The sequence below is a fragment of the Rhinichthys klamathensis genome, unplaced genomic scaffold (genome assembly GCF_029890125.1).
Source record: "Rhinichthys klamathensis goyatoka isolate OS25496 unplaced genomic scaffold, OSU_Roscu_1.1 h1tg000157l_1, whole genome shotgun sequence".
Taxonomy (NCBI): domain Eukaryota; kingdom Metazoa; phylum Chordata; class Actinopteri; order Cypriniformes; family Leuciscidae; genus Rhinichthys; species Rhinichthys klamathensis.
The window spans coordinates 3,815,931-3,833,439 of record NW_026606692.1 but is presented as its reverse complement, the minus strand read 5'-3'; the positions used below and the strand labels follow the sequence as shown (position 1 = coordinate 3,833,439).

The window sequence follows — 17,509 nt, the reverse complement described above, 5'->3', positions numbered from 1 at the left end:
TTCTCCCCATTTTATTTTATTCTTACAATAGTAGTTAACCCCTGAATTATTACACAACTTATGTTTACATAAATGTCAGTGGACAGAAATGAAATGCAAAGTTCCTGGAGGAAATGACTCTGTTGTTAATGGAAGCTCATATATAATAGATTGTCTCAGGTATATTTAATAGTGAATACTGACCCCGCTGTATGTCTCTCCAGGAGTCTCTGCACCGGCATCGTCAGCTGACCTAAAAAGCGTTTGATGATCGGGCGACTTTTTGCAAATTTGTCCTTGACCTCGATTTCCAAAACGTCCGTCATCAGTGCAACAAAAGTGTACTTCTGCAGGGGGAAATGAATAAAAGTATTAAAATTCTGTTCTGAGGAAGTGAAATAATATTCATTCTTATGTTCAATCTCACATATGGTAACAAAACTTTACTCTTATTTACTTAAAACTTTTGGACATGTACCATGGTACTGTAATATTATGATGTTCTTTTAAATACAGTGTGATGGAGTACCATTTAAATACATTGATATGGCTTATCATTTAGTACAATTCCCTAATTTTTTTTTAAATGAAGAAAAATATTCAAGTTTGAGAAATATTACCAACTTCTAGTACAGTAATTTCTTGGAAAATCTGAGGTTAAAGCCTTGCTCAAGGACACAAAGCACTCACTGAAAACTAGTTTCAAACTGGTCACCACTACTTGGTTACCTCATTAACTGCCCCCAGTCCGAATATGATTTACCTCTCCGTGCCACACAGGGTTAGTGGTGTTGGATATGATGGAGGTTCGTCTCTCTTGGCCGTGGTGGGTGAACGTAGGGAAGCCGTGTCTCTTGCCTGGTTGGATACTCATCTTCAGATAGGGGTCCGGATTAAAAAACATGCCCTTCTTCAGACCCTGAGCCCTGATATCTGCAATATACACACATACAATGTGAGCTAGCAGCATAAAAAAAATCTATCCATCCATCCGTCCGTCCATCCATCCATCCATCCATCCATCCATCCATCCATCTATCTATCTATCTATCTATCTATCTATCTATCTATCTATCTATCTATCTATCTATCTATCTATCTATCTATCTATCTATCTATCCATCCATCCATCCATCTATCCGTCCATCCATCCATCCATCTATCTATCCGTCCATCCATCCATCCATCTATCGATCTGCACTAGCAGCTTATTACCACCAGAGGGCAGATATATAGCAGTTTTAATTAACAAGGCAACACATCAATTTATATGTGAGATTGTATATTCGGGTTAGGATGAGATATTTGAAATCATTGTAAATTAGCCAGCAATGTCAAATTCATTAAACAGATAGTTCACCTTAAAATAAAAAATCTGTCATCATTTACTCACCCTCACGTCGATCCAAACCTGTATGACTTTCTTCTCTGGAACTTAAAAGAAGATATGTTGGTAATCAAACAGTTTCGGTTCCCATTGACTTCCACTGTATGGACAAAAAATACAATGGAAATCAATGGGAACCAAAACTGTTTGGTTATCAACATTCTTCAAAATATCTTCTTTAGTGTTCCACACAAATAAAAACGTCATAAACGTTTAGAACAACACGAGGATGAGTAAATGATGACAGAATTGTTATTTTTGGATGGACTATACATTTAAGCCAAATTAACTACAGTATATTATTTTGTGCACAAATTGTATATTGTGGCTATTGTTAGTAAAAAAACAGAAAAACTTTACTGAACATTGGCGTTTTTCAGAACAATCCGTTGTTTTACTATATGGTTAATTTGGGTGGTAAGATCACTGTATGGCCTCTCATACAGCTTCTAACATTATATAGAAATCAGTTTCATAAAGAAATATTTGGTAAATATCCACTATTCTTACCTGATAGAGTAAAGCTGACCAATTTCCTGCAGTGTTCTGTGACAGACTGTCCATCCACCTGCCCCTCTGTCCCGACCTGCAGAGGACACCACAACACACAATTACACTTTATGATATAGATAGACATATGGAGGCCCTAGCAGCCGGCATAATTAATATCCCTACACAAACATAACAAGCACGATTGAATGCCTGAGCTGAAGCAATGGACAGAGAACAAAAAACATATTCACTTATAAACTGATAGGTGATAGGATAAGCTCTGTTCGAATATACCAATATACACAAACATCAAATTATATATTCATTTATAAGCTGCAGGCAGATCATTTCTTTTTATGTATATATTATATAGTACACTATATATATATATATATATATATATATATATATATATATATATATATATTCAATATCACAAAATAAGTTGTTCAAACAGCAATAGCGACTCTATGCGAGTAAATCATATTTTTTGAAAGAGATCCCATTTTTTATTAATTATTCAATATACTCAACATATTCAACATATTTATTAAATATTTATGCCATATATTTATTCAATTTAATATATTTTACAGCAGTATTTTGGTAAAACTATGGTGGTTATAATGACTTTAGCAGAAGAGATGTTCAGGCAGGAGTTTTCATTCAGGATTAGGATCATGGTTATGAATAATTGAATCACATTATAATGTTCCTGCTCATTAATGTGGCAGTGTGATTTATGATTATAGACACTTGTTCAGCTGCAGAGCCCCAAAATAATGGCTTTTGAATGACGGTGAGATGTAATAGGCCTATATAATATAATATACATTTCCATATGTCAAACCGATACACATTTAACTCACATTTTGGTCAAATTTTTGGTGTGTATTCGCTCAAAACATGTCCTGCATCAATCTAAACCATATAAAATAGCAAGAGGAAACAGTAATTATATTAAAACATCAATTTTTATAAAAAGTTCAGTTCAGAATGAATCCAGAAAATATTCCATAAGCTTTAAGTATGCAGACCTCAGATCAAAGATGTATTAATCCATTTCCATAGCACAAAAATAAGTTCAAACAGTTGTTCAAACAGCAATAGCGACGCTGTGTGCGTGAATCAATCCGTTAACTATGGGTTCAAGTTCAAGCTCATGTCACAGAGGGTGGAATGTGCCCTTTAGACTAGTTCTGTGGCGTCGTGTCGGCAGCCGGGCGCTAAGCATATCAAAGAGCGCTCTCTACTTCCTGTGCATTCCCTGCATTCCTGTGAACATGATACGTCTCTGTGGAGTTCAGGCAAACTCCAGCGCCTCATAATGGAGCCTGCAGATACACAGGCAGAGAAAGACCAAGAAACACATGCAGGCAGAGACCATGTGAAACCCATCGATCACACATGCTTTTGCTGCGTTTGTGCATAAGGATGAGCTCTGTTCGAATTTACCAATAACCAATATACACAAAAATCGAATTCATTTTATATTAATGCAAATAATGCATTGCTTGAGAACCATAACAGACTTAAATTGGGCTAGTGAAATATATTACTTGGAACCAATCAAAAGATTTGTTTGTTTTTTATGTAATTAATATTAAATTAACGAAATTCATAATATTACAGTTTCTGTTTCAAATCAATGCTGTTCTTTTTCACTTTTTCTATTCATCAAAGAATTCTGAAAACATGTTTTACACATAAATATTAAGCAGCACAACTGTTTTCAACATTGATAATAATAAGAAATGTTTGCAAATCATCATATTAGAATGATTTCTGAAGGATCATAATGATAATGATGCTGAAAATTCAGCTTAACCATCACAGGAATAAATTACATTTTAAAACATATTCAAATAGAAAACAGCTCTTTTAAATGGTAATAGTTTCACAATTTTACGTTTTATTTAACAGTATTTTTGTTTTTTGTTTTTAAAAGGCAGCCTCTGTGAACATAACATACTTTCAAAAACATTACAAAATCTGTTTTAAGATCCTTTTGAATATTAAAAGTGCTGTTTAAATATTGCATTTAAAATGATTTATTAATGTATTATTTGTTGTTACATTTAACTATATTTTTAAATATGGAAAACATAGTTTTAAACATTCTATTTATTTGTCAATATGAAAAGTGAATTATTAAAATTTGTCTTTTTTTAATGAACAAATTGATATTTCTAAGAGAAACCCCAAGTCCTCTACAACTCCAGTTCCATTTTAATCCCTTTTTGTTCTTTGTAGTGGTGACAATAATGACAATAATGGAAATATTATAGGCATCAATTGAACCTGCGCTTCCCAAATAAGCACCACAGCTCAGTGTGTTGGAGAATTTTCATTAATCTCTAGTCTAAGCGTTGGCTCTGACATATAATATTGACCTAACCTAAATATTGACCTAACTATTAAAAAAAAGGTTAAAGGAGTGGGGGTACTATTATGAAAATGTAACGTTATGCCATTTTGATGAAAGATGCTTTCAGATGTTTCTTTGAAGTTCAGATGTGACAATCACTTTTAAAATGCATTATGATGGAAAATACTCTTTTCAACCACAATTCAAAGATTTACAAAGGGACCCATCTGATGGCGACAACTCAAAGTTTTAAATCCACTACTCAACAGAGTCAGATACTTACTGTAACCCCAGGGTTCTTGACAGTGATGCAGGAGGTTGTGGCCCTCAACGCTCCACTCACTCCATGGTAATATTTGAAACAGATTTTGGTCTCAGCTGAGAAATATAAACACAGGATCATGTTTCTGAGAGATCAACATTTTTAAATACAGACAGCACATACGGTATCTCCATTATTATTCTCATATTTGATTATTGTTTCAGCCTGAGGCAGGATGCTCACAGACCATCTGACCCATAATGCACACAAAAATGGAAAGAGCTTTCTCAAAAGGGCAAGCTGTAATCTGATTGGCTGCTACACTAAGCGTTTCAAAGAAGAAATCTTGCCAGATTCATTGCATCTAATATTTAAAAGACATTCAAGAGTTTTGTAAGAGACATTTAGTAGTAAGTGAACAAGATATCTGTATATTTATTTAGCTGTCTTTCAAATTTACCTTTCATTTCAGCTTTACTTGCTCCTAAACATCCCAAAAATTCAACACAATAAATATAGAAATACACACTGCACAGTTGTACAGGACAGGTTTGTCTGACCAACATGTAAAGCGCTCAAACATTGTTGATTTATCGTAAAGTTAACATCACAGACATAAATGAAAAATGAATATTTGACAGAATATGCACTTTTGTTCTCTTACATCTAGCTAGAATGCTCCTAAACTCGCTACTCAGGGAAAACTAAGTTTCTACAATACCGTTCAAAAGTTCTAAAAATCTGTAATATATTTTGTTGTCTCTTATGCCCACCAAGGCTTCATTTATTTGACCAAAAATACAGTAAAAACAGTAATACTGTGAAGTATTATTACAATTTAAAATGACAGTTTCCATTTAAATATATTTTAAAATGTAGTTTATTTCTGTGATGCAAAGCTGAAATTTCAGCATCATTACTCAAGTCTTCAGTGTCACATGATCATTCAGAAATCTTTGTAATTTGCTGATTTGCTGCTCAAGTAAATTATATATGATATTTCAATACTATATACTGACCCCAAACTTTTGAACGTTATATACCAAACATTTGATGCCTGTAAAGATGTCAATATCAGATCCATTGATTAATTGTTTTTTTCACAGAAGCACAGTTAATTGAAAAAGAAAGCGCATATGATTTTTCAACTCTCTCACTTACGCTCCATGAAGTAAGGTCCGGCCTCAAGCCTCCAGACGATCTGCCCCCTCTGAGTGCCGTTCACACCGCGGTTCTTCGAATCCCAAACGTTAGCAGGACACGTCTCATCTGTGTCGGCACAAAAACATGTAAATATTTGCCTTATGCATAATAACTAAATGACTAAGATGAAGGGCCTCCACCAGGAGTCAATAGCTCTTATTATAAACACATGGCTGTGAAACAACAGGACCGGCTGATCGATCGTGCCATGAAGCCGCCACACCTCAGTCACATTCTCTCAGGAGCTTAAAGTCTTTTCTGAGGCTCTTGAGAACAAACAAATGGTAAAAGTGTTTGTCCTGAAAGTAAGGAACCATGTTCTTAGTTGGTGTTTCCTGTTCTTTAACTCGTTTGCATCTCTCATCGATCTCACTCCATACACAGAACCGTAATACAGCTTAACGCCCTATCATGCTGCATAATACAGTAAAAACAGCATACTCAAGGATCATGAGTTTATAATTTATATAAATTATGTTAATAATAATATAGTGTTATTAATATTAATTATAAATTAAATTAATACTTATTATACTAAAAATATATATTGTTAATATATATATATATATATATATATATATATTAAGATTATATGTATTATTAAATTAATATTCTGAAAATAAATTATTAATAATTTATATATATATATATACATATATATATATATATATATAGAGAGAGAGAGAGAGAGAGAGAGAGAGAGAGAGAGAGAGAGAGAGAGAGAGATTATTCATAATGTATTTATATTTACTGAGTAATATATAAATCTATTTTTAAAAAGTTATTTAAAAAATAAATGTAATTTTGAAATTATTTTTAAAGAGTTAAAATATTTGAATAATTTATGATTTTTATATTATTAATTATTATATATGTGTGATATATATATGAATGTACTATATAATTATATAAAATGATTTAAAAATATACATTTTAATAAGATGCCGAATAATTAATCTTAATTTCCAGTGGCAAAGTAAAAGGAGTGCACTAATGAAGTGATTGGCCGTGATTCCGAGCTCCAGCGCTGCGGGTGAATGAGTCCATGAGCACATTAGCTTCAATTTCCAGTCTGAGCTTGTCTAATCAATACAGCCACATAAACCAGAGACCCAATGACCCACTGATTATCTCAGATTGACACAATCTTTTTCTCCTTTCTGCCCTCTGATTCAGGACAACCCGTCTCTGAACAAAAGAGAGAATAACATCTAACGACAAATCTCCAAATTAAGCCATCGGTCTGCTTTAGGTGGAATTAGGCCTTATTGAGACGCAAATGTGTGAGTCAAATCTGTCCAGTTGCCAAGAAAATAATAATAATGAAGGAATCTGATTTTAAGCAAACTTGTTCTGACCACTTTTGTATGCAATTTGAAAATTGTACATAAGATGTTTGGAAAAGATTTGATTTCAAGTTATTAATTCGGGATGCAGCATATATTTAAAGTCAGATGTACCAGAAAAAAAAAAAATACACTTTCCGGGTCCGATTTCAGCACTTGCTAAATGACAGTTCAGACAGTAAATCTAAAGATTGGATTTGACAAGGAAAGCAGAATTGGGTGCAGTGTGACCTAATATAAAGATACAAAATCAATTTGACATAAGTAATACATTTTTTTTTTCAAAAAATGATTATTTTCTATGGAAGCTTGTTTCTGCCACTGAATAAAAAAATATATATATAATAATTGCGACTTTTTATCTCACAGTTGTGAGATATGAAGTCAGAATTGTGAGAAATAAAGTCGCAATTCTGAGAAATAAAGTCGCAATTGCGAGATATAAAGTCGCAATTCTGAGAAATAAAGTCGCAATTGCGAGATGTAAAGTCGCAATTATGAGAAATAAAGTCGCAATTGCGAGAAAAAAAGAAAGAATTGCGACTTTTTATCTCACAATTCTGACTTTTTATCTCACAATTCTGACTTTTTTTTCCTCACAATTGCGAGTTTACATCTCGCAATTCTGACTTTATAACACATAATTGCGAGTTTATATCTCGAAATTCTGACATCTTTTCTCAGAATTGTGAGATATAAACTCGCAATTGCGAGTTATCAGGCCAATTCTAAGGGGGAAAAAAGACTAACTTTTTTCCCCTCAGAATAGTTTATATCTCACAATTCTGACTTTACAACACGCAATTTCGACTTTATATCACGCAATTCTGACTTTATAACACGCAATTGCGACTTTATATCAATCAATTCTGACTTTATAACACGCAATTACGACTTTATATCAATCAATTCTGACTTTATATCTCGCAATTCTGACTTTATAACACGCAATTGCCACTTTATTTCACGCAATTCTGACTTTACAACATGCAATTTCGACTTTATATCACGCAATTCTGACTTTATATCTCGCAATTCTGACTTTACAACACGCAATTCTGACTTTACAACACGCAATTTCGACTTTATATCACGCAATTCTGACTTTATATCTCGCAATTCTGACTTTATATCACGCAATTGCGACTTTATTTCACGCAATTCTGACTTTACAACACGCAATTGCGACTTTATATGACGCAATTCTGACTTTATAACCTGCAATTGCGACTTTATATCAATACATTCTGACTTTATATCTCGCAATTCTGAGAAATAAAGTCAGAATTGTGAGATAAAAAGTCGTAATTACCTTTTATATTTTTCATTCTGTGGCGGAAACAAGCATCCATAATTGTCTCTATTATTACAAGAATAAAAGTGCTTGTGAAACTTAATTTTTACTTTTCTAGCAGCAAGCTGTATATTCATGCAGTCAGTGTTAAATACAGTAAGATTTTAGCATGATCCATCTATGCATTCAGAAAAACTAACAAGCAGCACAATATGATCCACAATCCATTTGCACAATTTCCATAGTAGTGTCAGACTATGAGGTCACATCCAATAGATACACTTAACTTTAACTCTATTGAATCTCCTGAGCTATGAAAGAGAAACCTTAACAATTGAAAACTAATTGAGTGTATATCAGAGAATGGACCTGCCGGTATGCATTTCCAAACAGTCATAAAGTGAATCATGAAGAAGAATGGGACATTCAGAAGTGAGATTCCTCTGAAGAAAGGTTTACAGCTCGTGTTTGTCTCTCGGTGTGATAGCAGCCAGTGATCAGTAATGTTGAGAGGCTCTTCATTCAGTCAGACCCTCAGTAAATAGACCAGCCTTGTCTATACTGTGATCTACAGCAGCTCATCTGAAACTATATCACAGCGCTGACACTGGGCCTCTGTTCCTGAACGTCTACAAAAACCCACAATTCACCCCACGTGTCACATGACTCACATAAAAATCGATCATCTCTGACTCCAGCAGTGCCTTGCATCATCCAGTTTCCCAGAAAAACCAGCTAAATGCTTTACTGTAAAATCAGGACATATTCTGAGCACATGATCAACAAAAAGACCAGTAAATAATGCAATATTTAATGTGTTAAATGTAACAGTTAACACACTAATGTGACAATAAAAGGACAGAAATAACAGAAAATGTACAGCTGTCTATGACTCTTGTTTATCTGAAAGTGTTAAAAGACCTTCTAATCCACAAATGTATTTATAGGTACCTAAATATATACATATATTATATACATTTATATACATAAAATAATATGTTTCATGGAGAAAATAAAATGTTTTAACACAATTATGATTCATTTTAATGACAATTAAGCACATTTTGCCCTCAAATGATCATTAACGTAACGTGCCTAGATGTTTTACGAAGGAAGTTTTTTCTAATCCCCATTATTCTCAATTACAAAGAAAAAATTAACAAATGTTCAATTTAGTTATTTAAACCAGCATAAAAAGGCAGTAGAACAAATAATATCATATTTATTTTTGTATGATGTAAAGCGATTTACTTTTTATTGACATTTACTTGACCTCTTAATATTTTTCTCCAATAGCTTGTTTTCATATGACGTCACGCCACTGCGTTGCCATGGCGCGAAATGCAAATGGAGGGCAGGAAGTGATTTGCTGTATTTAGAAAGCACTATAACAAACTCAAAATGCCTATGTTTTGCGTCGTTTATGGTTACTTAAATCGATCAAACCACGAGGAGTTTTTATCGTGTACCAAAAGTTGTTGTTCATAAAGGGGGAAAATTAAAGAAATTGACCGAAAAACTCCGGAAAAACGGCTTGCAAACCTACGTCTGCGGTCGGGAGGAGCCGAATGGGAAAATGCTCGTTTGTGCAGTGATCACTTCGTCAATGGTGAGTTAATACAACTTAAGTGGCTATGTTTGTGTAACGTGTAACATTTACGAACTTTGTAAAGTCAAAGTATGTCTGTAAGACGAGGTAGTTGCTGATATCTACCGCCTCGATGGCAGGAAAATCTTTCAATTCAGTTGAAAATCGCACCTCTTCATAACGTAAGGATCACGTCCAACATATGTTTGATTTTTTGTTTACATCTTTCTCTTGTAATAGCGTGTAAAGTAGTACAGTACGGACTTTCCTCCATCTCGTCCATTGCGCTCTTCACTCCCCTGCCCTCCATCTGAATTCCGCGCGTCATCATAATCACGTGACTGAAACCCAGCTATTAAGTAAAAGTGAGGAAAATGTGCTGAATTTGCCATGAAAATGTTGTCATAATGCAAAAAAACTGAAAACAGGCTTTAATCTCTTTATGGAAAATATATATTTTTATTTCTTTTGACTTTGGGCTGAGATTTGACCAAGTGTGTTGTTGGTATAGATTTTGTGATGGACATCTTTTTAACAAAAATGACTGAAGGCATATATAAAACTCATGAGATAAATATTTTAAAAAAAATTTTTTTTAAATAAATCAATCAAATCAGCCAAATCAAACTTTTGGTCATTGTTTGGTCATTTTTGGTCATATAACTGGTCATATTAAGGCAGTTGTTCTGTTAGTGTGTAGCACAGGTCATAAATCAGGCCTTGGTCAGTCCCGTGGGGAAAATAAGACTATGAATGAAACTCCAGAGGATCTGAGTGGATCGATGACGGGCACAATCCCTGAGCGGAGGCCTTTCTCTGGGACGGGCCACAGAGGAATTCCCCCGTCCTGATCGATGGCCCCATGAAGCTGGCTGTAGTAGCGTGAGGGATCGGCTTTCACTGACCATGACTGTCAAACAGACCTCTGCTCATACCACAGAACAGATTACTTACACTTGTACTGTATATAATAATATACATCTATCTTTAAGAATAAGCTAACAAAAAGCAAGTTTTTAGGTCAACTAAATAATGAAATCTTATATAAACAGTATTTTTATTATATTTCTCAATAATCCACGAGTAATGATTGCATGCTTTTGTGGGTGCTTGAGGGGTTTTATGATATCAATATTCGATCCCTAGATAACTCGTGCCCCTCCAAGTTAATTTTTGCCTGTTAACCATTTGCAAAGCAAAAAACAAATCACAGAAAAGTAACAGCGCACCAAGCTGCACAAATCAAGGTATCATTACTGTAACTTGCACCACTAAAATTCCCACTTCCAAGAAGCCAAATCTATAGAGATAGTATTACTGAAGCGGTTTGATACATTTGATTCAAGCTAATGCTTTTCTTTAGCTGAGAAAGTTTTATGAAGTATAATTTTTCTTTCTTGTGCAAGAAAGAAAACATCACTAGTTAACTTTAAAAGCATTAGACCCAGAAAGACAGATCCAAACATTTCAAAATTTACAACACTTTCTGATAATTTAGTCACTGGCGTTATTTAAGAATATGATGCCAAATGGATTTGCCTCTTACACAATATTATTTCATTTAATTTAAAATGTATTTTTATGGTTAGCTAATTCATTTTAAATAGCTAACCATCACTACACTATACAGTGGAAAAAGGAAATCAAGTGTGTCCACTTTACCTGGCTGCAATTATCCTAAATGATAAAATAATAATGTCTCCAAACGTAACAAATGTGTATATAGTTTCATTGCAAGTCAGTGAATGGTTAATTGTATTGCAGTTGCTCAGCTATTCTGTATCTAGGGATACTGGTGGGTTGAGCTTTTTCATGGTTGGTTGGCATCTCACGGGACGCTAATCCTCCCACCTCTCCTCTACAAATCAAAACCACGGCGGTTATGGGCTCTCAAAAGCATCTACAATAATGCTGAGTAATTAGATTCAACCATCAGTGCAAGTGCGGAGGAGAAGACGAGATAAAATGTAGCTAATGACATGGTGCAATTAAGCCAGTGTATAACAGAGTCAGCAGTTTGTCTGTTTTCCTTTGCTCATTCACTTGCAGTCTTCTCTGGCTTCATCAGCATAATAAACACGTTACAGACTGGGCGGTATGACAGTATTTACCATGCAATGGTAGAAATGTCTGGTTTCAACATTTCATGTGATACAAAGCTTTGTTGATTATAATGGGAGTAGGGATGCTCAAACTAACTAAATACTCATTTAAGGTCATACAGATAAGAGTAAGACATCATTAAAAACTGTAACTTTTATTTGTGTAGCCTCAAAAAAAGCAAAACATTGTGCTTTTGTAAAATGAAGAAGACAAACAGAATGCACTTTCTGTCGTCCTGGTTTCCTTTCCGTGAACTTGTTTGTGGAGCGTGTCACAAAAAGGAACCGAAACCCAGCACACGGTACTTGTCGCATCGTTTTTTCTTTCATTTTGTTAAACTATTTTGCAAATAGGCCTATGTATTTTTATTCTGTTTTTTATCCATTCACAGAAGCGCTGCAGGTGGGACACACCCGATGTGACGATATGTGAATACTCACATTATGTTGTTTATGCTGCTCCATTATCTATTCTAATTTAACATAATCTTGTCGATTAACGAGCGTCAGTTGTTAGTCAGGAAAACAAAACGAAATGAACATCCCAAAATGGGAGTGATTTAATTTTGATGATTTTGGTGTGCTGCACCTCTTACATCCAGTGTAGGTGTTGTGTTTGCATTTACTAACAAATTTAAATAAATAAATTGCACCCCTAAAAAATTAGAAGCAAATATCTTAAATGATGAAAAAAAAAAAAAAAACTTTGGAGATTATAAGATTAACATTCAAAGCAAATTATGGGGATAATAACGCATTACAAATTATGTAATGTGACTTTAAATCAAAATTAGCACAACTGTGTTTGGTTTTAGTCAGAAATACTTCAGATTATGGAAGTAAAATGTGTTGCAAACAAGATTTCATGCTGACTTCAAAATGTACACTATAAGTAGTCATGTTGGCCTAAGCAGTGTGCATGACATAGGGTCTACACAAATGAGAGGTGCAATGTTTCAAAATAAGATCTCTTGACACAAAACTGTCTAAACTGCAATCACAATGTCTACAGGCTACATTCTCTGCATGAAAAATTAGGCCTGCTATTTTGAGGAGACAAACTCTTCTCCACATCACTTCACTTCAAGCTGCAATTTCTGCACTTCTAGTGGCACCAAATGGAACTGCAATCTGCTTGTTTGAGCGTAACAACATTAGCTCAACCAATGCCGTTAGTTTTGACCGGAACTACCCGTTTGTCTAAAATGATGGAATGAGGGAAGTAACGGTAAGTAAATATAAGTATACCTTTCTTAAAAGTAATATAATTAAATACTTTCAATAGAGAGTTTCCCCACACGCAAAAATATCTTACCAATTTGGTACAGCCCAATCCAGTCAGTGGCATCCACCTCCTCCTTGATGTCCCAAGAGATGACCAGGTTTTGCCCTCGCCCAAGGGTGAACTGGTACGTAGAGGCTGCTAAAGAGGAACGACTATCCGACGTCACCAGGTCGGTGTCACTGTTGGCCCGCTGCAGGCCCATCGGTTCAGGTGCTCCTCCTCTAGAGCTCGCCCCATTGGCAGAGCCACCATGCGATGAAAGGCTGCGGAGGTTTTCCGGGCTCAGCGTGTAGCGCATGTGAGGGGTGCGCCTCCGCACCACTAGGAGATGTTCACGGGCGGTGGTGGTAGTGCCGGTTGCCATGGTGACTTGGGTGGAGGGGTGGGGAGTGTGGTGTGGGGAAGAGGTTGGGTGATGGGGAGTGTGGTGAGGGGAGGAGGTTGGGTGATGAGGAGGGGGATGGTGGGGGCGGGAACGGGGAGGGAGGACTGCCGTGGCCAGCGAGGGGCGAATGGTGGAGGTTGGGATGAGATGGAGGTAAGAAATAGGAGCCAAATGGCCAAAAGGGGGGGAAAGGGGGTGGGATTGGGTTTGGGCTCAAGATGTGCCAACAAGCCCTAGTTGGTGGAAGCTTTCTCCTTCCTTAAGTTCTCTGGAAGTGGTGGTGGCATCTAATATGATGTAAAAACACAGAATTTAACTTCAGAAATTCATAACAAACTTGGGTTTTCGACCTCAAGGTATTTTAAGCACATCTAATTGAAAAGATTGAGGGTTTTCTGGGCCCCCAAAACTCAAAGAGCATGCCAGAATCTCTCAAGAGTTCATTTTCAAAGTCTTTGAGAAATGGTGGAGGTCATACAGAGTTAGTTTCTGGGTGGAAAATGGCCTAAAAACAAGGTTAGATTTGGGTTAGGCCCAAGAAGCACCAACAAGCCCTAGTCAGCGCAAGTTTTCTTCTTCCTTAAATTCTCTATAAGCGGCAGTAACATCTAAAATGATGACTATATAAATTTGACTTCCGAAATTCATAACAATCTTGGGTTTGCAACCTTAAGATATCTTAAACACATCCAATCCAGATGATTGAGGATTTGTTGGGCCTCCAAATCTCAACTCAAAGAGCATTTAATGCCAGTCAGATCTTTCAAAAGTCCATAATCAATGAATGGTGGAGATCATGCAGAGATCGTTCCTGGGTGCCAAATGGTCTTAAAAAAAAAAGCTGAGGTTTGGGTTTAATGGGCTGACAAACCCACTCACAGCACTAGCTGATGTTTCTTTCTCCTTCTTCAAGTTCTCTGGGGTTTGGCATCTAAAAATGCAATTACATAACCCACTTCTAAAATACCCAACAGGCTTGAGTTTACGCCGTTTGAGGTATCAAGTAAGCATCCAAACCAGAAAAGAAAAAGAAAGGCTGGCGGATATACCAGTCAGGAATCTCAAAGGTCCATATTTAGAGTCTCAGAGGGACTAAAGCATTGAAAAACGAAAATGAACTGAATATAACATATTTCTCAGTATCATAGCAGTTTCTGTCCAAATCATCTCCAATGGGCATTACTACTTCCTTTCGTTTAATGCAGGGTGGATTTTTCCTGTCCATTTGTAGTCGCCAAGATGGTAATAAGAACTGGATTTGTGATGTAAGGAATCTGATCTCCGCTTCGCCTTCAGGTCCAGGAGATGGATTGAGACAGGGTTCGATTCCACGCTGGGGTTTGGTTAATGGGACATATGCCAGCGGCGTAAATGCAGGACAAATGATCCCTAAAAGAAAAGGGAAAAAAGCAAGAGGGGTAAATAGGTAGAAAAACAGATTGTGTTTATAAATTATAAATGTATCACAATGTAGTTGAGGACAATGATTCATCAGTTTAACATGAGCTAAAAATTTGTTGCATAATCTTTCACCAAATTGTAACAACTTGCTGTTGCCAAACCCGCTCCTTTTTCACATATAGACCACTTTCCACAATCCGATCAATCTATGATGGACAAAAGACCCAGCCTACAGGTACATTTGTATTCATAACGAATCTGCTTTCTTAATTTACCTCTACCATAACAAGAATAAACTGTATTTTAAAATATATTAAAATAGAAATTGTAATCATTTCACAATATTGCTGTTTTTATTGTATTTCTGGTCAAATAAATACAGTCTTGATGTGTATAAGACAACTTTCAAAAACAAAACAAAATTTCAAAATCAATTTCAAAATCAATGGAAACAGCAAAAAGATTCATATTGATTGATAAGATTTAGAAAAAAATCTAAATACTGCCCATGGGCATCACTATAATCCTTTTGTAAACCTCTTTCTTACTGTATATCACCATTCTTCTCATATTTTCCCTCACATCATCTCTCTCACAGTCAGCCCTCCTTTCAAGCTTAGATAAGCGTGTAGCTCCTAAATTAGCTCTTTCTGCTCGAGTTGTCTGTGCAGGTTTCCATAAGGGTGTGAAACAGTGAGCGATGTGACATGCCCAGCTTTACTCAGCACGTCCTGGCCACCGACCAAACACAAGAGCTTTCTATACTACTGCCAAAATCATCCCGTACACATCCACAAGTCTCGCTGTGTCTGTAGGGCAGTCTATAGACACTGACCCATCACAATACCACGTTTTAAAGTAAATACCATAGTACATAAATGTGGTAATCAATCAGTCTCATGCTATATACTATATATCAATGTACTATGCCATTGCATCTAATGACATGGTACACCACTGTATTTTCCTGTAAAATAACATTACCAGAAGATGTTGAATATAAAAATATCACTTAGTTCGAACTTTTAAAAAATGAAAATAAGATTACATTTTATGCTTTTAATTTCACCACAAGTGGTTTGCTTTTGACAGAGTAAAGCCATTTTGTTAAATTGCTTTGCAATGGTTTAATATGGATCCAATTATCAGATAGAATGGAGAGAAACTGAGACAGATGGAGAAACTAAGAAACAGAAGAGAAAGCAATGAAACTCAGGAGATAAAATATGATCGAGATCAGACGGTACAGTGGAACTTGCATAACTACAGTGGAGACAGACAGCGAGAGAGAGAGAGAGAGAGAGAGAGAGAGAAGACAAATGAAAACCATATATCAGATACCGCATATGAACACAAGCAAGGCATTACATCATAAACATCACACTTTAATGACATGTGTAGGCAAATATTGTTAACACAGTTAGGTTTAGAATTGATTGGTGTAGAATCTTAAAGAATATTTCCCCAAAAATGGCATCAGTTACTCATCATGCTATTTCAAACCTGTATGACTCAAGGGGGTAATCCATCGACCGGAAGTTGAAGTCGGCCGGGTGCCGCCATCTTGTAGCAGAACTTCACTTGCGTTAGCATTTCCATTGACTCCCATTCATTTTGGCGTCACTTTGACAGCGAATAACTTTACATCTGAGGCGTTTAAAGACTCCATTTGTCCATTATTTATTTCTAAAGAAACACGACAATGTATAAAAGGCTCCATTACCTTCTATGTTACATTATGGCCCCGTAGAAACAGATTTAGTAAAAATAGGCTAACGATTGCGTCATAACCACTCGACTCTCTGTCGCGCTGTGCAGAAATTACCGTATAGAAAGAAGTAGAAACTCGCGCGCAATCGGGGGGACGTCGAGGCATAAAGTCAAGGGAGAAGCCCATAGAGAGTTGTAAAGCTGCTCCTGCTGCGAGCTCATGGACAGCTAATACTCACGATCTCCGGCTCTGCAAGTTTCGGAAGGGAATGATTCAGATTCCTCTTGGCACAGCTACTAGAAGATTTACGTCTGTCAGACAGGTTGCCCACGTCATCAAGCTTAGTTTGAGTCGGTTTGAGTCTGCGCGTCAGGAACGGAAGTGCTCAAAAATCGCTAAAAATGGGCTTCAACTGTCTCAACTGAGTTCCAATGAGATGGCTCTGTCCATTTCTTTTACTGTCTATGGTATGACTATCTTTCTTCTGTGGAACACAATTGTATTTTTGATCAAATAGATGCAGACTTGGTGAGCGTAAGAGACCTAAAATTGTACCGACCCCAAACTTTTTGAACGGTAGTGTACTAATATTTCTGATACCAGTTTAGTTTCCCATGTGAATACGCTGAATAAGTGTGAGTGATAAAAAAGGACAAGTGTGTCTGTTGAGCAGGAGTTGAGAAGGTCCCACTAGGCGGTCTGGTGC

General features: G+C 36.0%; 1 protein-coding gene across 1 annotated transcript in view; it reads right to left on the bottom strand.

Moving 5' to 3' along the window:
* hecw2b (HECT, C2 and WW domain containing E3 ubiquitin protein ligase 2b) overlaps positions 1-14,512 on the bottom strand; it is a 39,772-nt gene extending 25,260 nt beyond the window's left edge. Inside the window, exons 1-6 of the mRNA XM_056258698.1 lie at positions 13,337-14,512; positions 5,650-5,757; positions 4,510-4,604; positions 1,877-1,952; positions 743-912; positions 184-326 (exon numbers count right to left, since the gene is read on the bottom strand). Of these exons, the coding sequence (XP_056114673.1) occupies positions 184-326; positions 743-912; positions 1,877-1,952; positions 4,510-4,604; positions 5,650-5,757; positions 13,337-13,670 (926 nt within the window). The 5' untranslated portion in view covers positions 13,671-14,512. The remainder of the gene's footprint in view (positions 1-183; positions 327-742; positions 913-1,876; positions 1,953-4,509; positions 4,605-5,649; positions 5,758-13,336) is intronic.
* Between the last annotated feature and the right edge of the window lie 2,997 nt (positions 14,513-17,509).